This window comes from Pseudorasbora parva, chromosome 1 (genome assembly GCF_024679245.1).
Source record: "Pseudorasbora parva isolate DD20220531a chromosome 1, ASM2467924v1, whole genome shotgun sequence".
Classification (NCBI taxonomy): Eukaryota; Metazoa; Chordata; class Actinopteri; order Cypriniformes; family Gobionidae; genus Pseudorasbora; species Pseudorasbora parva.
In genome coordinates this window covers 33,788,252-33,803,749 of record NC_090172.1, presented here as the reverse complement: position 1 = coordinate 33,803,749, position 15,498 = coordinate 33,788,252, and the positions used below count along the sequence as shown (strand labels likewise).

Genomic DNA, 15,498 nt, shown 5'->3' with positions numbered 1-15,498 from the left:
AATTAGTGAAAGAGAGTCAAGACCAACGCAGGCTATTAACACTCTCAATTACTTCATCTCATTCTAGACTCTCTCTTTCCCCTCAGAGCTGACTCTCTCTCGCTCATATTGTAACAGACAGATAGACAGACAGAATGATCCAAATCCTGCCCTTTCTTAGCCGACATTCACAAACACAAATACGCTTGGAAAGAATAAGCTGTCGTGGAAAATGATGAGCTTCCATTCATGTTGTCCTGACTGCAAACCCCTCCTCTCCTCCTGTTCTCTCCCACACTCACTCACTGCCCAACTCCAGACATATTTATCTGCTAAATTCGTCTCTCCAGCACAGTCGGGTTTGGTCCTTCTGGGCTCACTGTTACTACAACATCAAAGACTTTTCCTGCTTGGCACACTAGACAACAAACAGACAGCTTGAGAAGGAAGGAGACTGGAGCTTTGATAACATCCCAGAAGTAGCTGACTGTCAGAACAAACATACTCCTAGTTTTCTGAATAGCACCTGTCATACAGAATGCAGATGGTTTACTGGTGTTATGATGAATGCGTCACATTCACTCACTGGGGATCTGCTGGATCTTATGGACCACCACAAAGGCATCAGACAGCCCAACCTTCACTGGATGATTGACAGAGCTGATCTTTGCTATCTGCACTGGGACCTGAAATAAAAGTACATATTATTTATCTCATCAATCATCGATTTGAGAGGGGAGTTTTGACAGCTAGAAAGAAAGAAAGAAGTAAAGGAAGAAGGAAATAAAGAAAGAAGATACAGAGTGAGTAGAGCAGACATGGAGAGAGGGAGAGGCTTAATTCAGTTAGGAAGTTTGCAGGCTGAATGAGCTTTGCAATAATCAAATAAATCTCAAAATGCTCTAAAGCATTTCCAAGAATGCTTTCTGACTAGAGGCTTACTTCTTTAAATATTTCTGTCAGGATAGTTATCCATACATATTTTAATCTTTACTCATAAAATATGATTAAACATACTATTATTGTTATTATTATTATTATACATACTTTTTTACATACATAATACATACATTATTATAAATAATGTATATAATATAAATATTGTCAAATTTAAATATTATTTACTTAATGACTGAAGCTGATTCATGCATCTTAAGTACGCCTATGTCACATTTGACTGCACATGATCTGGAAAGTCTTAGCGGTTACATTTCTCTTTGACATTACAGCGTACCTGGCCATGTTTGTAAGTGGCAAATTGAAAAGTGACACACAATCACACAAACTCTGATGGAACAGGAAGTAATCACAGAAAAGCTGAGGCACACAGCGAGAGAGACAAATAGAAAACAGGATGAAAGACATATGGAGGAAGAAATGAAAAATTATACATCAGACCTCTTTGTAAGCAAAGACAATTCGCCCATCGCTGTGTAATGTGGCCTGGAAGGTGAAACTTCCTAGATTATAAGAATCCTGAAGATGGACGTGATCCCACTGGACAACCAAAGCAGTTCCTATAAAACATACACAAACAACTACATTCAACTACTATTTTATAGTATATTTAATATTAATGTTCTCTACTTATTTTTTCAAAATACTATTGATTTCTGTGGCTGTAAAGCTCTGTAATCACTGGGTGCGTTTACATGCACGTTCTTAAGCCGATTATACCCAATAAGCCAACAATGAACATGGTCACGTAAACACGGTAACCCGTTTTCTTTTATCGGAGTAAGGTCATAAACGGCGTAAGCATAAACCGGTCGGAACAGGTAGTTTTTTGCCTCTTACCTCGATTTCGTGCTGCATGTAAACACATTAACCTCCTTTCTGTCGGCTTATTGAAGTGCGCATGCGCGCTAGGTGACAAAAACACAAACTTAGAGCAGATTTAAATGCATCCAGACAGAGCGAGCTAGCGTTTTACACGAAATAAGGACGTCACAAATGCAGACTCGTAAAGGGGTACTTCAGCGCTGGGAAGATGAATCTGTATTTAAACTGGGTCATCAATGTAGTGGAAATGTGAAATTATTTTTGAATTTGGTGCCTTCTAGACTGAGAACTTTTTTGTCTCATGGGGATGAAAAACTAAAATTCCCAGAATGCTTCGCTGCCCTGTGTGGCCACTCCTAAAGCCACCGCTACTGGATTACTGTGACTGAGTTTGAGAAGACGTGTCTGGTTAATGCCAGAACGCGCGAATGTCACAACAGGAAACACGCAACAGGAAAAACGCGCCCTCAACAGGAAAAACGCGCCCTCGGATCAGTCGGACGTAGTGGTGTACAAGAGGTAAAAACGATAAATACTGTTCGTTTTCTCACACAAACCGCTCGTTTCGTGTCTTAGGCCATCAGTGTGTACTTATGATGGGGGATTGTTTAATTTGGACTTCTCTGTGTATGCTTTGAGGTGGTGACCATAGACCTGCATTATGTGAGGCACAGACAAGAACGGTTTGACCTAAAATTATCAAAATTTAAACTACTGGGGAAACAAATACTCCTACATCTCGGATAACCATGAGGTAAGCTAAAACATATCAAAATTTAATTTCAAAATGAACTATCCCTTTAAATGAGTGCCTGTAGCTGCGAGCTGAGCTCTGAGTGTGATCTCCATCCCCCATGCGTGGGTTCAAAACATGCGGAAATGGCTCCCTCTGCTGGCTGTAGTCTTTAGCCTTTGGCCAAACATTCCTCCTATGATGCAAATATTGTCAATTTGCGTCATAGGAGGAATTTTTCCAGAAATAAAATCCATAAATCTCTTGTCTCAAGGGGATATGAGGGGGGAAAGCACAATCATTTGAATATACTCCAGGGTTTCTACAGATTCAAAGCCATATGCTTATCGCTGAAGTAACCCTTTAAGACCCAGAAAATTGTAAAGATGTGTAGAAGTAGAGTAGTAGAAGAGCTTCAGTCAAAACACTGCATCGGTAACTTCATGAGGGATAATATGAGCCATAAATCGTCCGCTGATACAGTGCACGCTTTATTTAAAATCACAACTGACGTAACATTTGAAAAACTCCGAGTCAGATATGGACATTATTATTTTTGACATCACTACATGGAAATAACCCGGCTTATTAATAAAGTCATGTAAACGCGGGTTTAGTTGCATTGTCATTTTTCTTTGCATGTAAACGGGGAAAACTGATTACTTCAATAAGCTGATTTTTTGAGCTATCAGCATGGATGTAAACGCACCCAATAGCATCTTGAAAAGACAGCCTGATCTATAATGTGACATTTGATTTATGGCAAGTCAAGGCACAATGTTTTTGATGTGTGTGTGTATTTGAGGATTGTTATGTCTGACAGATTTTTATTGGATTTTTCTGTACCATTATATATTTTCACTATATATTTCTGTCGGATAGGGTACGCTCTGTCTCTCAGTTTCTCACAAATACACATACACACACTCGCACACGCACACGCACACACACACACACACACACACACACACACACACACACACACACACACACACACCAGTGCGTCTGTCTCTTACCGTTGTCAAAATAGATGACAGTTGAGTTTCTGGAGAGGCTGGGGTCAAAGTTTGCCATAAGTGGAGCAATATATTGTGTGGCTGTCAACATTCGGTGAACCACATCTCCTGTGTAGATGAAGCCTAAAAAGGCACACAAACACACACGCACACACACACACACACACACACACGATCCAAACCATTACAATCCATATCCATGCATTAACAAAATTATTTAAAATGTGATCTTCATGATGAAAATAAGATAATGACACTCAATTTGTTTATGAATAAAATGTTTTGGCACCAATATATGAACATGTGTGCCTCTTTCCTCTTCTAAATCTCTGTGCTCTCCTCCTTTCTCATCTATCCATCCTGGCAAAAAGCCCTGGCCTGTCTCCAAAGTGATTAATACTCTAATTAGCCAAATAAATGCCTCCTTCCATTCCACTCACAAACAGGAGAGAGGACCTTCCAAACACACACACATATTCTAAAATGTCTTCTGCATTTGTCTGCTTGAATCAATGCAAATCTTTCCACATGAATTCAGCCAAACTGGACTATGCTGACCATCTCCACTTTCTGTAAACATACAGTATTAAAAAAAATAATTCAATAAAAAATAAATAATAATAATTAAGACCAAAAACAGGTTCACTATTATTTACATCACAAAGATAAAAACTAAAAACAAATAATTAAAAGAATATTATAGCAATACGCACAATTAATAAAAATAATAAAAATAATTGAATAACTTTATAAACTACTGAAATTTCACAATTGTGAAAACAGTTTGGTATTGTCATCTAATTCAATGACTGTACCACTGTAGCCTAGAAATCTAGACACATCAAACCTAGCGGCAGCAAATCTAATCTGGCCGCGAGTGTCATCTAGCAAATCTCAATACCCTTCTGACATGTATTCCCCTAACTCTTGTCGGGCCAATCACATCGTGTATAGAGTCGGTAGGCGGAGCCATAATGACGACGGCGGAGTTGCGTTTGCATGCTTCTAGTAAACACAGAAACTAGCGAACGGCGGTCTTTCGAATCAGCTCTGACCGCGACTCTGGAAGACTTGGAGTTCAGCTTTTCTCTGAGAAAAGAACAAAGAACGGCACTGAAGTCATTCTTAAGAAGGGAAGATGTGTTCTGAGTTTTGCCGACCGTATACGGCGAATGTTTAATCTGTCAACGAGCTCTACTTCACCTTCGTTGCTCTGGTTGGTGTAGCGCTATCCTATTGCGTGCAGAGGGAGTTTGAGAGACAACCGTTTATCCCGCCCCCTCGGATTGAGCTGTCAATGGGGAGTTTCCAGACCAAACATCTTGATGTGGGTCTGGCTTGTCAGGCTAGTACCACTGTACTCTCACAGTACTTTTTTTTAAGGGAGGTTTGAGGCTTGAGTTTATAGTTTCAATGCTGCCTCAATGACAACTAAACAATAAAAAAACATTAACAAAACATAACAAATTAATATTAGGAATAGCAAACGCAAATAGTGGCAGATACTATATGCCCCTCAGTGAATTATACTATAAAACCTCATTTTCAGCTGATATGAGATAGGAATGGGGAGAATAATGTGTACTTGAAAGTGTTCACAGTCCTTGCTCTCCGCACCACTGTCCCAGTTACCAAAGTAGTTTCTTTTGTAATTGTATCTTTGTCAAAAAGATGGGCTATTTGCATAATTATATAAACAGACAATCTGATTTTAATAATTTAGCAAACCCTTTCCAGTGCTGTTTATTATGTATTATTTAGGCAGGAAAAGTACCTTTGATACAGGAGCACATGGTCTTTAGCTCCTGAGAACATGGCTTCACTGGGAAATAGTCACTTGTGTTTCACCGTTTATAACCGCAGAGAGATGACTGATGTAATTATAGGGAGAAATTATATGGTGGTTTTCTCTCTCTATCTTTCCCTCACTCTCTCCGCTTCATCTCAGAAACATTCCAGCAGCCAGCGAGTCACATGAACCACAATCACAATAAAAATCCCCACACATGCCCTCATATCTACAGCATGCACAGTCAGCCGTTATTAAGAAGAACCTCTCCCAGCTGATAAACAGCATGATCCTCTTGAACACTGTGACTCACAGTCAAGCTCTTATGCCTACAAGCAAGAACAAATCAATTATATATTCCTCCGCAAGCTCATATAGATCATATGTTCTGCTTCAGCCATATAATACTCATATCGCATGGAGACAGGCAGACGCTGAGTGAAAATCATTGGTTGTGCTGCATACATCACGTGGAGGAGGACAGTTCACTTACCGCCGGTTGCAACAGTGATCTCTCGCAACAAATGTCCATAAAATGGAAAATCGAAGGAGAGATTGACCCGCTGAGGATGAAAATTAGACAAAATTTAGCTTGCAATATAAAGATCTAAACAATAAGAATAATCAATACAAAATTAGGATAGAAGGCTGCAAATACAACAAAGCATACAGCAAGTGTACATACAGATGGACCCCGTGGAGTCATTCTGTGGTCGTCTAAAGCAAACCTAACTCTGCTAATAAATTTGACTTCTGTCCTAAATCTATGGTACGCTTGTCCGCTGTGGTTTCTTTTGTTTGGCATGTGCAATGTGAGGATATCGCAGTCTGTTCCAGTAATGGGATGGCGCCATACCAAAACCTGATCCCATTTCAGAGAAATGTGGCATTTGAGGATCAACACTTGGTCTGATTCTTTCATAATTGACACGAGGAGACAACTCGTCCAAAAACAACAAAAACAGGTATAAAACTCAGAACAAAGTGTTGTTCTAGTAAGGAACATGTAAACGGCTGACGAAAAACAGCTTTTGCTGAACTTGAATGTTGGTCAGTGGAGCTACAATGGCAATGTTGGAATTTCATGCCAGTTGCATTTTAAAAGAAGTGTCCTTGCGTTCTATTTGTGGAATGAATGAATGAATGAATGAATGAATAATTGAATGAATGAATGAATTAGTTAATATTAATAATCTAGTGAATGCCATATAAAATTCGATAAAAAATAAATGTTTATGTCTTACCGCTGCTTGTCTGTGTGTATTAGACAAGATGCCGTGAATCTTCACCTTCTCCTTGTCCATCTGATCGATATTTACCCATAACTCTTTGCTCATAGTGTCACTGGGGCCATATGTTTTTGAGGTGTAGTAGTTATGATCTGTGTCTTCCTACAAGGAAATATCAGACAGCCAGTCAGGAAAAAGGACACAATACTTACTGAGAAGAAAATCATACTGGTCTGGAAAAGCTTGATGGTGCGCAACTGTCCAGTGAACTATCCCTATAATAAACTATCAATAAACATCCCAACACAATCCACATTTGTTTATGTCAGGCTTTTTACAATGCAGGGGCCATGAACCCATTCTGATTCACAAACAAATACCATTTCAGGTTTTCCAGTAGTAAAAACAAAACCAAACCCTCCAAGCACACAGAGGCATGTTTACAACAGACTGAGCCAATCCCTGTTTGCTTGTTTGTATGTATTTTCAGTGCTGACCACATATTTAGGAGGGACATGAGAGGTTTAATGAGCTCAGCGTTGAGCAGCCGTGTCTATAGAGGTGTTCCCACCTCTGCCTGGATCATATGATGACATCAAACCAGGGAAAGGTTCAACTGAGTTCTTTCAGCCCAGTTTTCCCTCTCACCACAACAGAGCTTGGTGATAGAGAGAGTTGAGAAAGAAAAAGACAAGTGATTGAGACACAAGGCTTATAAGTGTTTAGGTAAGTGTGGACGTGTGTTCTGTGTGAACGTACACTTGCGATCAGATGTACCGGTACCTTATTTTAATATATAAGCACAAAAAACTGACACTCCAAAAATGTTGACATTTTAAATAATTGAACAGGTCTGCCAGTCACATCTGCCAAGCAAATGGATAAAAAAACTGAGTGCCAAGGGAAACAACCCATCACTGCAGATTAGCAAAAGCATAATACGTTGGACTGGGATAGAAGAAAACGGTCAACTCATAAAAGGAAAATCAACTCATGGAAATTGTATCCCTCAATTTACTGACCATTACAAATCATTTTCTACAAGGACCGCCATCAGTGATCCTATTATTATACACTTGTGGGTTTTAAAAACTAACCAAAATTAATATTTTGTCTACCAATTAATATAATTCATGACAAAAACCCTAGCTTACATGACCAAGGCAATGAGTGTAACATGATCTTCCATGACAGCACTGCGGATGACTCGAGTTTGAGTCCCAACCCACGGTCCTGCTCCCCTCTCTACATCAGGATAAAGGCAGAAAGGCTAAAAATATATTTGGTAACACTTTTATTTTTCCAGGGTCCTGGTTTATGTTACACGTGCATACTGTCATAACAGTTAATTATGCATAGTTACATGCAACTAACCTTAAACCAGACATAATCCTAACATAACTCTTTAGTAAGTACATGTAATTAATTAATACTCAGTACTTAAATATATTTACATTGTTACAATGACACCTTAAAAGAAAGAGCATTAAAGTGTAACCATATATTTTTATATATTGTGCAGAAAAACATGCTTTGTGACATGATGCTTCATGAACTATTAATCAAAAATAAAAAGACCCATTAGACATGACCCTCTAGTTAATAAATCACACTGAATTGATCTGTTGTTGTTTACTGAGCAAGGCAACCCTAACAAAACCCTTGATAAAACCCATAGATGTTTGCAAACACCCTGGCACTCTGGAATTCAGTATATATGAATAGATGCATTTCTTTCTTTCTGAGAATTGTATTGAGTTAAGGAGAGGTGAATATAAGATATGTAATTTCTGACAGTTTAATCTCGTACAGTACAGAACAAGTGGAGCTGAAACTAAAACAAACTAAAACCAAAAGGCCTAAACTAAAGCCTGAGGCCATGCCATAAAAAAGCAATAGAAAGGCAGGCCTTTGAAGCACAAAATGAAGTGTGTGTGAAATAAATGATGCACCTGGTGTATGGTATGTGTGTATGCATGTTTATACAGGAATGTGTTTGTATACAGGAGCTGGTAGGAGTTCAAACACTAAAAGTCCATCACACAGACCATGTAAAACAACATCAAAGGAATCAAACAGTGGATATAAAAATTAGCAACAACATATTGTATACACTCGGAGTGCTTTGAAGAAGTCATCATGTGGGAAACTAATTCAATACTGAAAACATGTGCACATAATTCATCTTGTGTTGTTTCTCATATGGATATAATGATCACATTGATCGATGTAACAACTGCTCTCTGTCTTTCTGTGCACATTAGAGTATTATTATCCTAGATTCCCAATCACTAAGACCAACTCAGATCAGCAAGAATTTCTGTGCTGGTTAGTGCAGGTCGAACTTGTGGACCAGCATGCTGTTGCAGTAGCCAAAACTTGGGTTGACTTTCTGATAAAGCTGATTGACGTGAAGTCAGTAAGACTTCAAGTTCAGTAAGACTTTAAGTTCACTTAAAATGAAAATTGTCATAACTTACTCACCCTCATGTCATTACAAACCTCTATGACTTTCTTTCTTCTGTGGAACATGAAATATTTCAGTAACTGTTTTGAATATTGACTTATTGTTGACTTAAAAAGAAGATATATTCAAAAAAGGCTTAGTGTATTTTTATGTTCCACAGCAGAAAAGGCATACAGGTTTGGAATGACGTGTGGGTGAGTAAATGATGACAGAAACCAGCACTCCAGCTCCTCTCTTTTGAGCAGGGATGGCACATAGAAATGTGTACATATGGAAAAAGAAATAGAGTTAAACCAAATCTCAATGAACCAAGAACACTGTCGTAACAGGATGTCAAACCCCAGAGCTGAATGACTGACAGCCCGTAACTTTGTGCAGGCAGCTTGACAGCCTTTCTATCTGTTTTTATGGTCTCTCATGCTCACCCTTCTGAACTTCCATGCTGGTCCTGGCTGGTCTAAATCATGCCTGGTGAATGTGCCTGACTAAAGGAAGCCTTGCTGTGCAAGATATCATAGTCTTTTCAGTGGAATGACCTGACCTCAAATAGCTCACTCGCTTTCTTATTCCAGCTATAAACAAAAATATTTTTCACTCTTCTGAGTTCTTCCTCAGAGATTGTGTGTGTGTGTGTGTGTGTGTGTGTGTGTGTGTGTGTGTGCAAAATAAGTTAAAATGTTCATAATAATTCATTACCTGAAGAAAAGGGTTACTTCAGCGATTAGCATATTGCTTTGTATCATTAGAAACCCTGTAGTACATTCAAATGATTGAACACGTTGTCAATGTATGCCGTGAGTGTGGTCGCGATTACCTCAGCTCTCATCAAGAGAGCTCATCGGCTCATTTATGACGTTAAATGTAATCTGACTCCTGCAGGGTTAGTGCTGTGACTCACGTGGCGACTCGATCATATTATATTGAACAGACACATTCAGTTTTTAATTGTAGTGTCTGTTCTCTAACTCAGTCCCAGTAATCCAGTAGCTGTGGCTTTGGGAATGGCCTCACAGGGCAGCGAAGCATTCTGGGAATTGTTGTCTTTCATCCCCCAGAGACAAAAATACATTTTCTGTCTTTTCTCAGTCTAGAAGGCACCAAATTCAAAAATAATTTCACATTTCTACTACATAAATGACCCAGTTTAAATACAGATTCATCTTTTCAGTGCCTTTAACAAGCAGACCCAAAACCCAAATTACTGTCTTACTTGCAAAACACAAACAAAAAAGCATTTTATTTTTTTAATTTTAGGTTTGAAGGGTTCAACCAAAGATTCTGTCATCATTTACTCATCTTTATGTCCTTCCAAATCCACAAGATTTTCATTCATCTTCAGAACACAAATGAAGATACACATAGACATTAATCAGAGAACATAAACAGAAGCTCAATCTTACTTGATCGACGCGAGAGAACAAACCTCATTGGTTCTTGCAGAAGCTCAAATGTGCTGCGTAACACACAAGAATGAACCTCATTGGTTCTCGCACACCAAGAAAACACAATTGAGTTTTTGTTTATCATAACTTATGTGTGAGTTGATGAATGATTTTATGTAAATAAAAGCCTAAATGAAATCTCTGAATCATTTAAAGCTATCATATCTCTTCAGGAAATTTGGACTAACTGGATAAATTCATATAGATTAGTTTTATGATCTCTATGAACTTTTTGAAGTGTCAAAGTGGTAGTTGCTAAGAAATCTAGACAAAAGATTGCACCCTAGCGGCAGCAAATCTTATTTGTAGCCAGGGTAGTCTAGCAACTCTGTTGGCTTGAGAGTTGGAAAAACCAAACTCTGGTCAGGCCAATCTCATCATGTATAGAGTCGGTGGGCGGGCTTAGAATAATGACAACAGAGTTGCAATTGTTCTGCGTGCTACTAGTAAACACAGAAGCTGCCGAAAAGCAGTCTTTCAAATTGGCTTTGGCCGCAAATCTGGAAGACGTTGAGTTAAAGCGGGGGTGAAATGCTGCTTCATGCATTCTGAGCTTTTTACACTGTTATAGACTTGGATTCCCATCCTAAACATAGACAAAGTTTCAAAAACTAATGTTGGACGTTTGATGGAGTATTTCTGTTTCAAAAATACTCCTTATGGTTTCTCACAAGTTTCTGAGAGTATGGCTCGGCTTGACGTTGACAGAGTGGAAGGTCCTTGTATGGGCCGTTCGGGCTCTTCTCCCGGTAAGGTGCGAGCGTGTGACTAGAGCGAGAGAGGAAATGCACGCCCATAAACACTCGCTCAGCTGCAGATCCAGTCGTCCATGAACACTTATGTCGGTTATAGTCTGCGCCGCGTTCCACTTTATTCCTATGAGTGACAAAAAGCGACTTCAACGCTTCAGCACAGCATTCTGGGAAGGCAGCGCTGCATTTGAACCGATTTGAATGCAGAAATGACAGGAAGCTTCACAACATCGCTTCAGTCGCGTCGCAAAGTGGATCTCCACACTCCAAGAAGTGTGTTTTTGACGGAGCGGCAAGGGCGTAGCACCAAATTTTGGGCCCTGGGTACAAACCATCTTGCTGGGCCCCGTACCATGTATGTGTATGTATAGAAAACTGACTTCTAAGGGCCCCCCCTTTTCAGACCAAACATCTCGACGTGGGTCTGGCTTGTCAGGCTAACTTGGACTGTCAATGAAGGGGAAGAAATCTCTCAGATTTCAGGAAAAGATCCTCATTTGTGTTCCAAAGATGAACAAAAGACTTACGGGTTTGGAATGACATGAGGGTTGGTTAATGACTGTTATTATAGAATTATAATATATATTATACCTTATTATTTTAATGGTGATGTGTCAAGCTTTTCAAGTGACAATGGTGGACAATTGCGCAGTATGACTGATATATGAGGTAAAATTATTATTATTTTACAGTTTAAAGGTTACCATTATTTGGGAGCTGTTGTCTGTGTCGTCATCAGCCAGTATTCCAGGCAAATCCTGGGACTCAGGCTTCAAGCTGTCTTGACTGGCTTTGTTACTTTCCATCGAAAGTGGCTCCAGGAGAAGCCAACGTCTCCTCCTCAGCTGCTCTACTGTGACAACATCGTCCTGCGACCATCCCTGAAAAATGGAATAAGCAGCTCCTGGAACAACACAAAACAACAATCAACAGTATAAACATGAGCGCATTTTGACATCACATAAACAAAGCTTTGTGCTCCCCTGCTGGGGAGAAAAAAATCTGTATTCCTCTTCAAAGCTTTTTATTTCTAAAAAGCTTTACAAAGGTCATGAGAATAAGTTTTATTGCTCAATTACATCAAATCCAATCCAGACAAACTTAATTAGTCTCACTACTTGCTCTCATGATCAAAACATCACCCATAAACATTTATGCATTTTATATGGTTTATATGGACACAAAAGCATCACTTTTTCATTATTCTCCCTCTCTGCCATGAGGACATTTTTTTTTTTTTTTTTTTTTTTTTTTAGATGAGCCTGTTTCACGAGTTCACACTTACATATAATTTATAGAGAGTAAATTTAAATGCGTATTTGGTGTGCTGTCCGGGGGGAGGGCTTCGAGCTGGGACTTCAGCCCGAACCCAGAGCCCCCCATATGTAAGTAGTGATTTGGAAATAAAAAGAGCAAAATTTAGAGAAGGGGTGGTGGAGGGATGCTGATAAACTGTCAACAAAATGGAGGTAAGACAGCTGCGTATATATGCGCCTCTTTTGTCAATTAGCTGAGTACTCTCCACCTGTGTCAATTATCTGAATGAGCTCCTCCCGAACCTTGTTTAATAAAAACATCATTTAACTGTAATAAAGCAGACTTTATTCAGTGAGAGTCAAACTTTAAAGGTGAAGAAACGGTTTTAACTACGAGCCAAGAGACTACCCATCCTGGGTCTGCTTTTCTTCTTCTATGATCTGTATAACACTCATATTTTATGTGCCTAATCTCTTTCTTTTATCCACACACAACCACATACTCAGGGCCAAAATCTTATGCAAATCAAGACTCATGTGATCATGTGAGAGTTTAATTAAACCTTCTATTTACTTTGCTCTCTAGTCCTCTCACTGGAAATTAAGATGTGAGAAATGATGGGAGTACATGAGGTGGAACTGAGGACGACTGAATAGCCAAAATGGGAATCATCAAAAACACTTCATAATGTGATTAAGCAGACTAAACAAAAAGAAGGGAAAAAAAGAAGAAACAAAAAGGAGAGACCAATGAATCACCCTGGAATGTCGGTTAGTGTCCAGCAAACACCAGCCTAATCTAAACTTAAAGTTCAATGGGGTTGTCTGTTCATGTTAAGTCAAAATCGTAATATTTTAAGTAGCTGAGGTCGAGAGAAAAAAGCAGAAGAATAAGTTTAGGCCTCAACATGTATTGATTCATTAGACCACATACAGACATGACTAATCTTTGTCTAATGCTTACGAAACAATAAACGCTTAAATACAGAAAAAAAATCCTGGAGAATATGCATGCACAGACTTATGATATTAAATACAGAAAAAAAAATCCTGGAGAATATGCATGCACAGACTTATGATATTAAATACAGAAAAAAAATCCTGGAGAAAATGCATGCACAGACTTATGATATTAAATACAGAAAAAAAATCCTGGAGAATATGCATGCACAGACTTATGATATTAAATACAGAAAAAAAAAATCCTGGAGAATATGCATGCACAGACTTATGATATTAAATACAGAAAAAAAATCCTGGAGAAAATGCATGCACAGACTTATGATATTAAATACAGAAAAAAAATCCTGGAGAATATGCATGCACAGACTTATGATATTAAATACAGAAAAAAAATCCTGGAGAATATGCATGCACAGACTTATGTGCGCTGTAGCAGTAAGACGACAGATGAAACAAAAACTAGCCAGAGGTATGTTTCCCGAAAGCATCATTAGCCAACTATGGTTGAAAGTTCCATTCAATTCTATTGGTAACAACAGACCTTGTGACCATAGTTGGCTTTGGGAAACACACTCTAGAATGATTCTTAATTCTCTGTCTACCCATCAAACACTTCTGATTAGCATGCTGCAGCTCCTCTCGCCCGAACCAGATCTCACACTTTTCCTCATTTACTTGCTTTGTGCTCTTGATCCAGAGACACAACATTTAATTAGCTCCTTATCTTATAAGACACACATTTAAGGTAATGAAATATTTAACTTTGAGAGAAAGATTGAACCAATTGTACTTATAACTCATCTCAATAGTTCTACTGCTTGTGAAACCATTATACATGACTCTCTGATTACTAACATTATAAATGTCTTTACTGTCATTTCCAATCAATTTAATGCATCTTTGCTAAACAAAAATATTAATGTCTTTAAAAAAACAAAAGAAAAACAATCTTGACTCCAAATGTTTGAACAGTAGAAGCCAAATAAATGTTAGGTTCACTGGTGAGACAGTATCTAAAGAGGGTTTTTTAATTATTTAAACACCGTCATTAGCATATAGTCTATTGAGGTCACAACAGCATAATTTTAATAAAAACCCATCTCATGTTTCACATTTGAGTGTTATCTTTCTCCTTTATCACCAGGGTTTGTCTCATACTGTACCACTATTCCTGAGCACCATATAAATTACAAAGAGTGTCTGAGATTACTACACTGGGACATATGATGATGAACTAGGACTTTTCTAGGAATGTTCCTTCTTTGAAAAAAACTGTAATGCATATATCTTCTATACGAGACAGCATTATCAGTCAGTTTTACAGATTTACATAGTCTAGTTCACAATTTGTGCAGTGCTAAACACAATATTGAAGAATGATACTCCTCCATTGGGATCTCATTTAGAATTCAAAAAATCCTTCTGAACACCATATCCTATTTCCAGTACTCAATCTTATTTATGTGCTGCTCTGATAATCCCAGCACACATCTCTTTATTCACATGAGCGTCTAATCTGTTCTCTGTACTGCCAAACAACCCAAGTGAGAATGAAAGAAGGAAAACTGCACAACTTGCAGAACAGTTTTGTTTCCATGTCATCATGGTCTACTGTTCCTCATTTAAACCCTCAATGTGAGAAAAGATCCTCAGAGCCAAGTCCTTCTGTAAAGCCCATTATACATAACAGGTCAGTGAGGATTTAGAGAGGCGGCTGTCACTGACTTTTATTGTCGCTGAGTGGAAATCAGTGTCTGCTCGTGACACGCTTTGAAAAGCCACCGCAGCAGGAACAGGATCTCTTTCTCTAGAGCTTGTGCTTTCTTATTGCTGCGAGACTAAACACGGTCCCACATTTCCCCCTCTCTCTTGTTCTTCATCTTCTGAGTGGAAGGTATGCCTTTCTTTTCAGCCTTTAAGATGTCCATGAATGAATAAATATATTAAGCTATACATAAAGGTGCAGCTGCAAAAACTATTTACTACAAAAATGTTCTTAAACACTACAAAATTAATCATAAAACCAATTGGAAACAACTATAAGTATATTTATATGTATATTGAAGTTAAATGTTATTAATATAATTAAA

General features: G+C 38.4%; 1 protein-coding gene across 1 annotated transcript in view; it reads right to left on the bottom strand.

Moving 5' to 3' along the window:
- plxdc2b (plexin domain containing 2b) overlaps window positions 1-15,498 on the bottom strand; it is a 55,095-nt gene that overhangs the window by 14,523 nt on the left and 25,074 nt on the right. The window contains exons 2-7 of the mRNA XM_067438152.1: window positions 11,894-12,093; window positions 6,544-6,690; window positions 5,793-5,862; window positions 3,511-3,633; window positions 1,378-1,496; window positions 566-665 (exon numbers count right to left, since the gene is read on the bottom strand). Coding sequence (XP_067294253.1) covers window positions 566-665; window positions 1,378-1,496; window positions 3,511-3,633; window positions 5,793-5,862; window positions 6,544-6,690; window positions 11,894-12,093 — 759 coding nt within the window. The remainder of the gene's footprint in view (window positions 1-565; window positions 666-1,377; window positions 1,497-3,510; window positions 3,634-5,792; window positions 5,863-6,543; window positions 6,691-11,893; window positions 12,094-15,498) is intronic.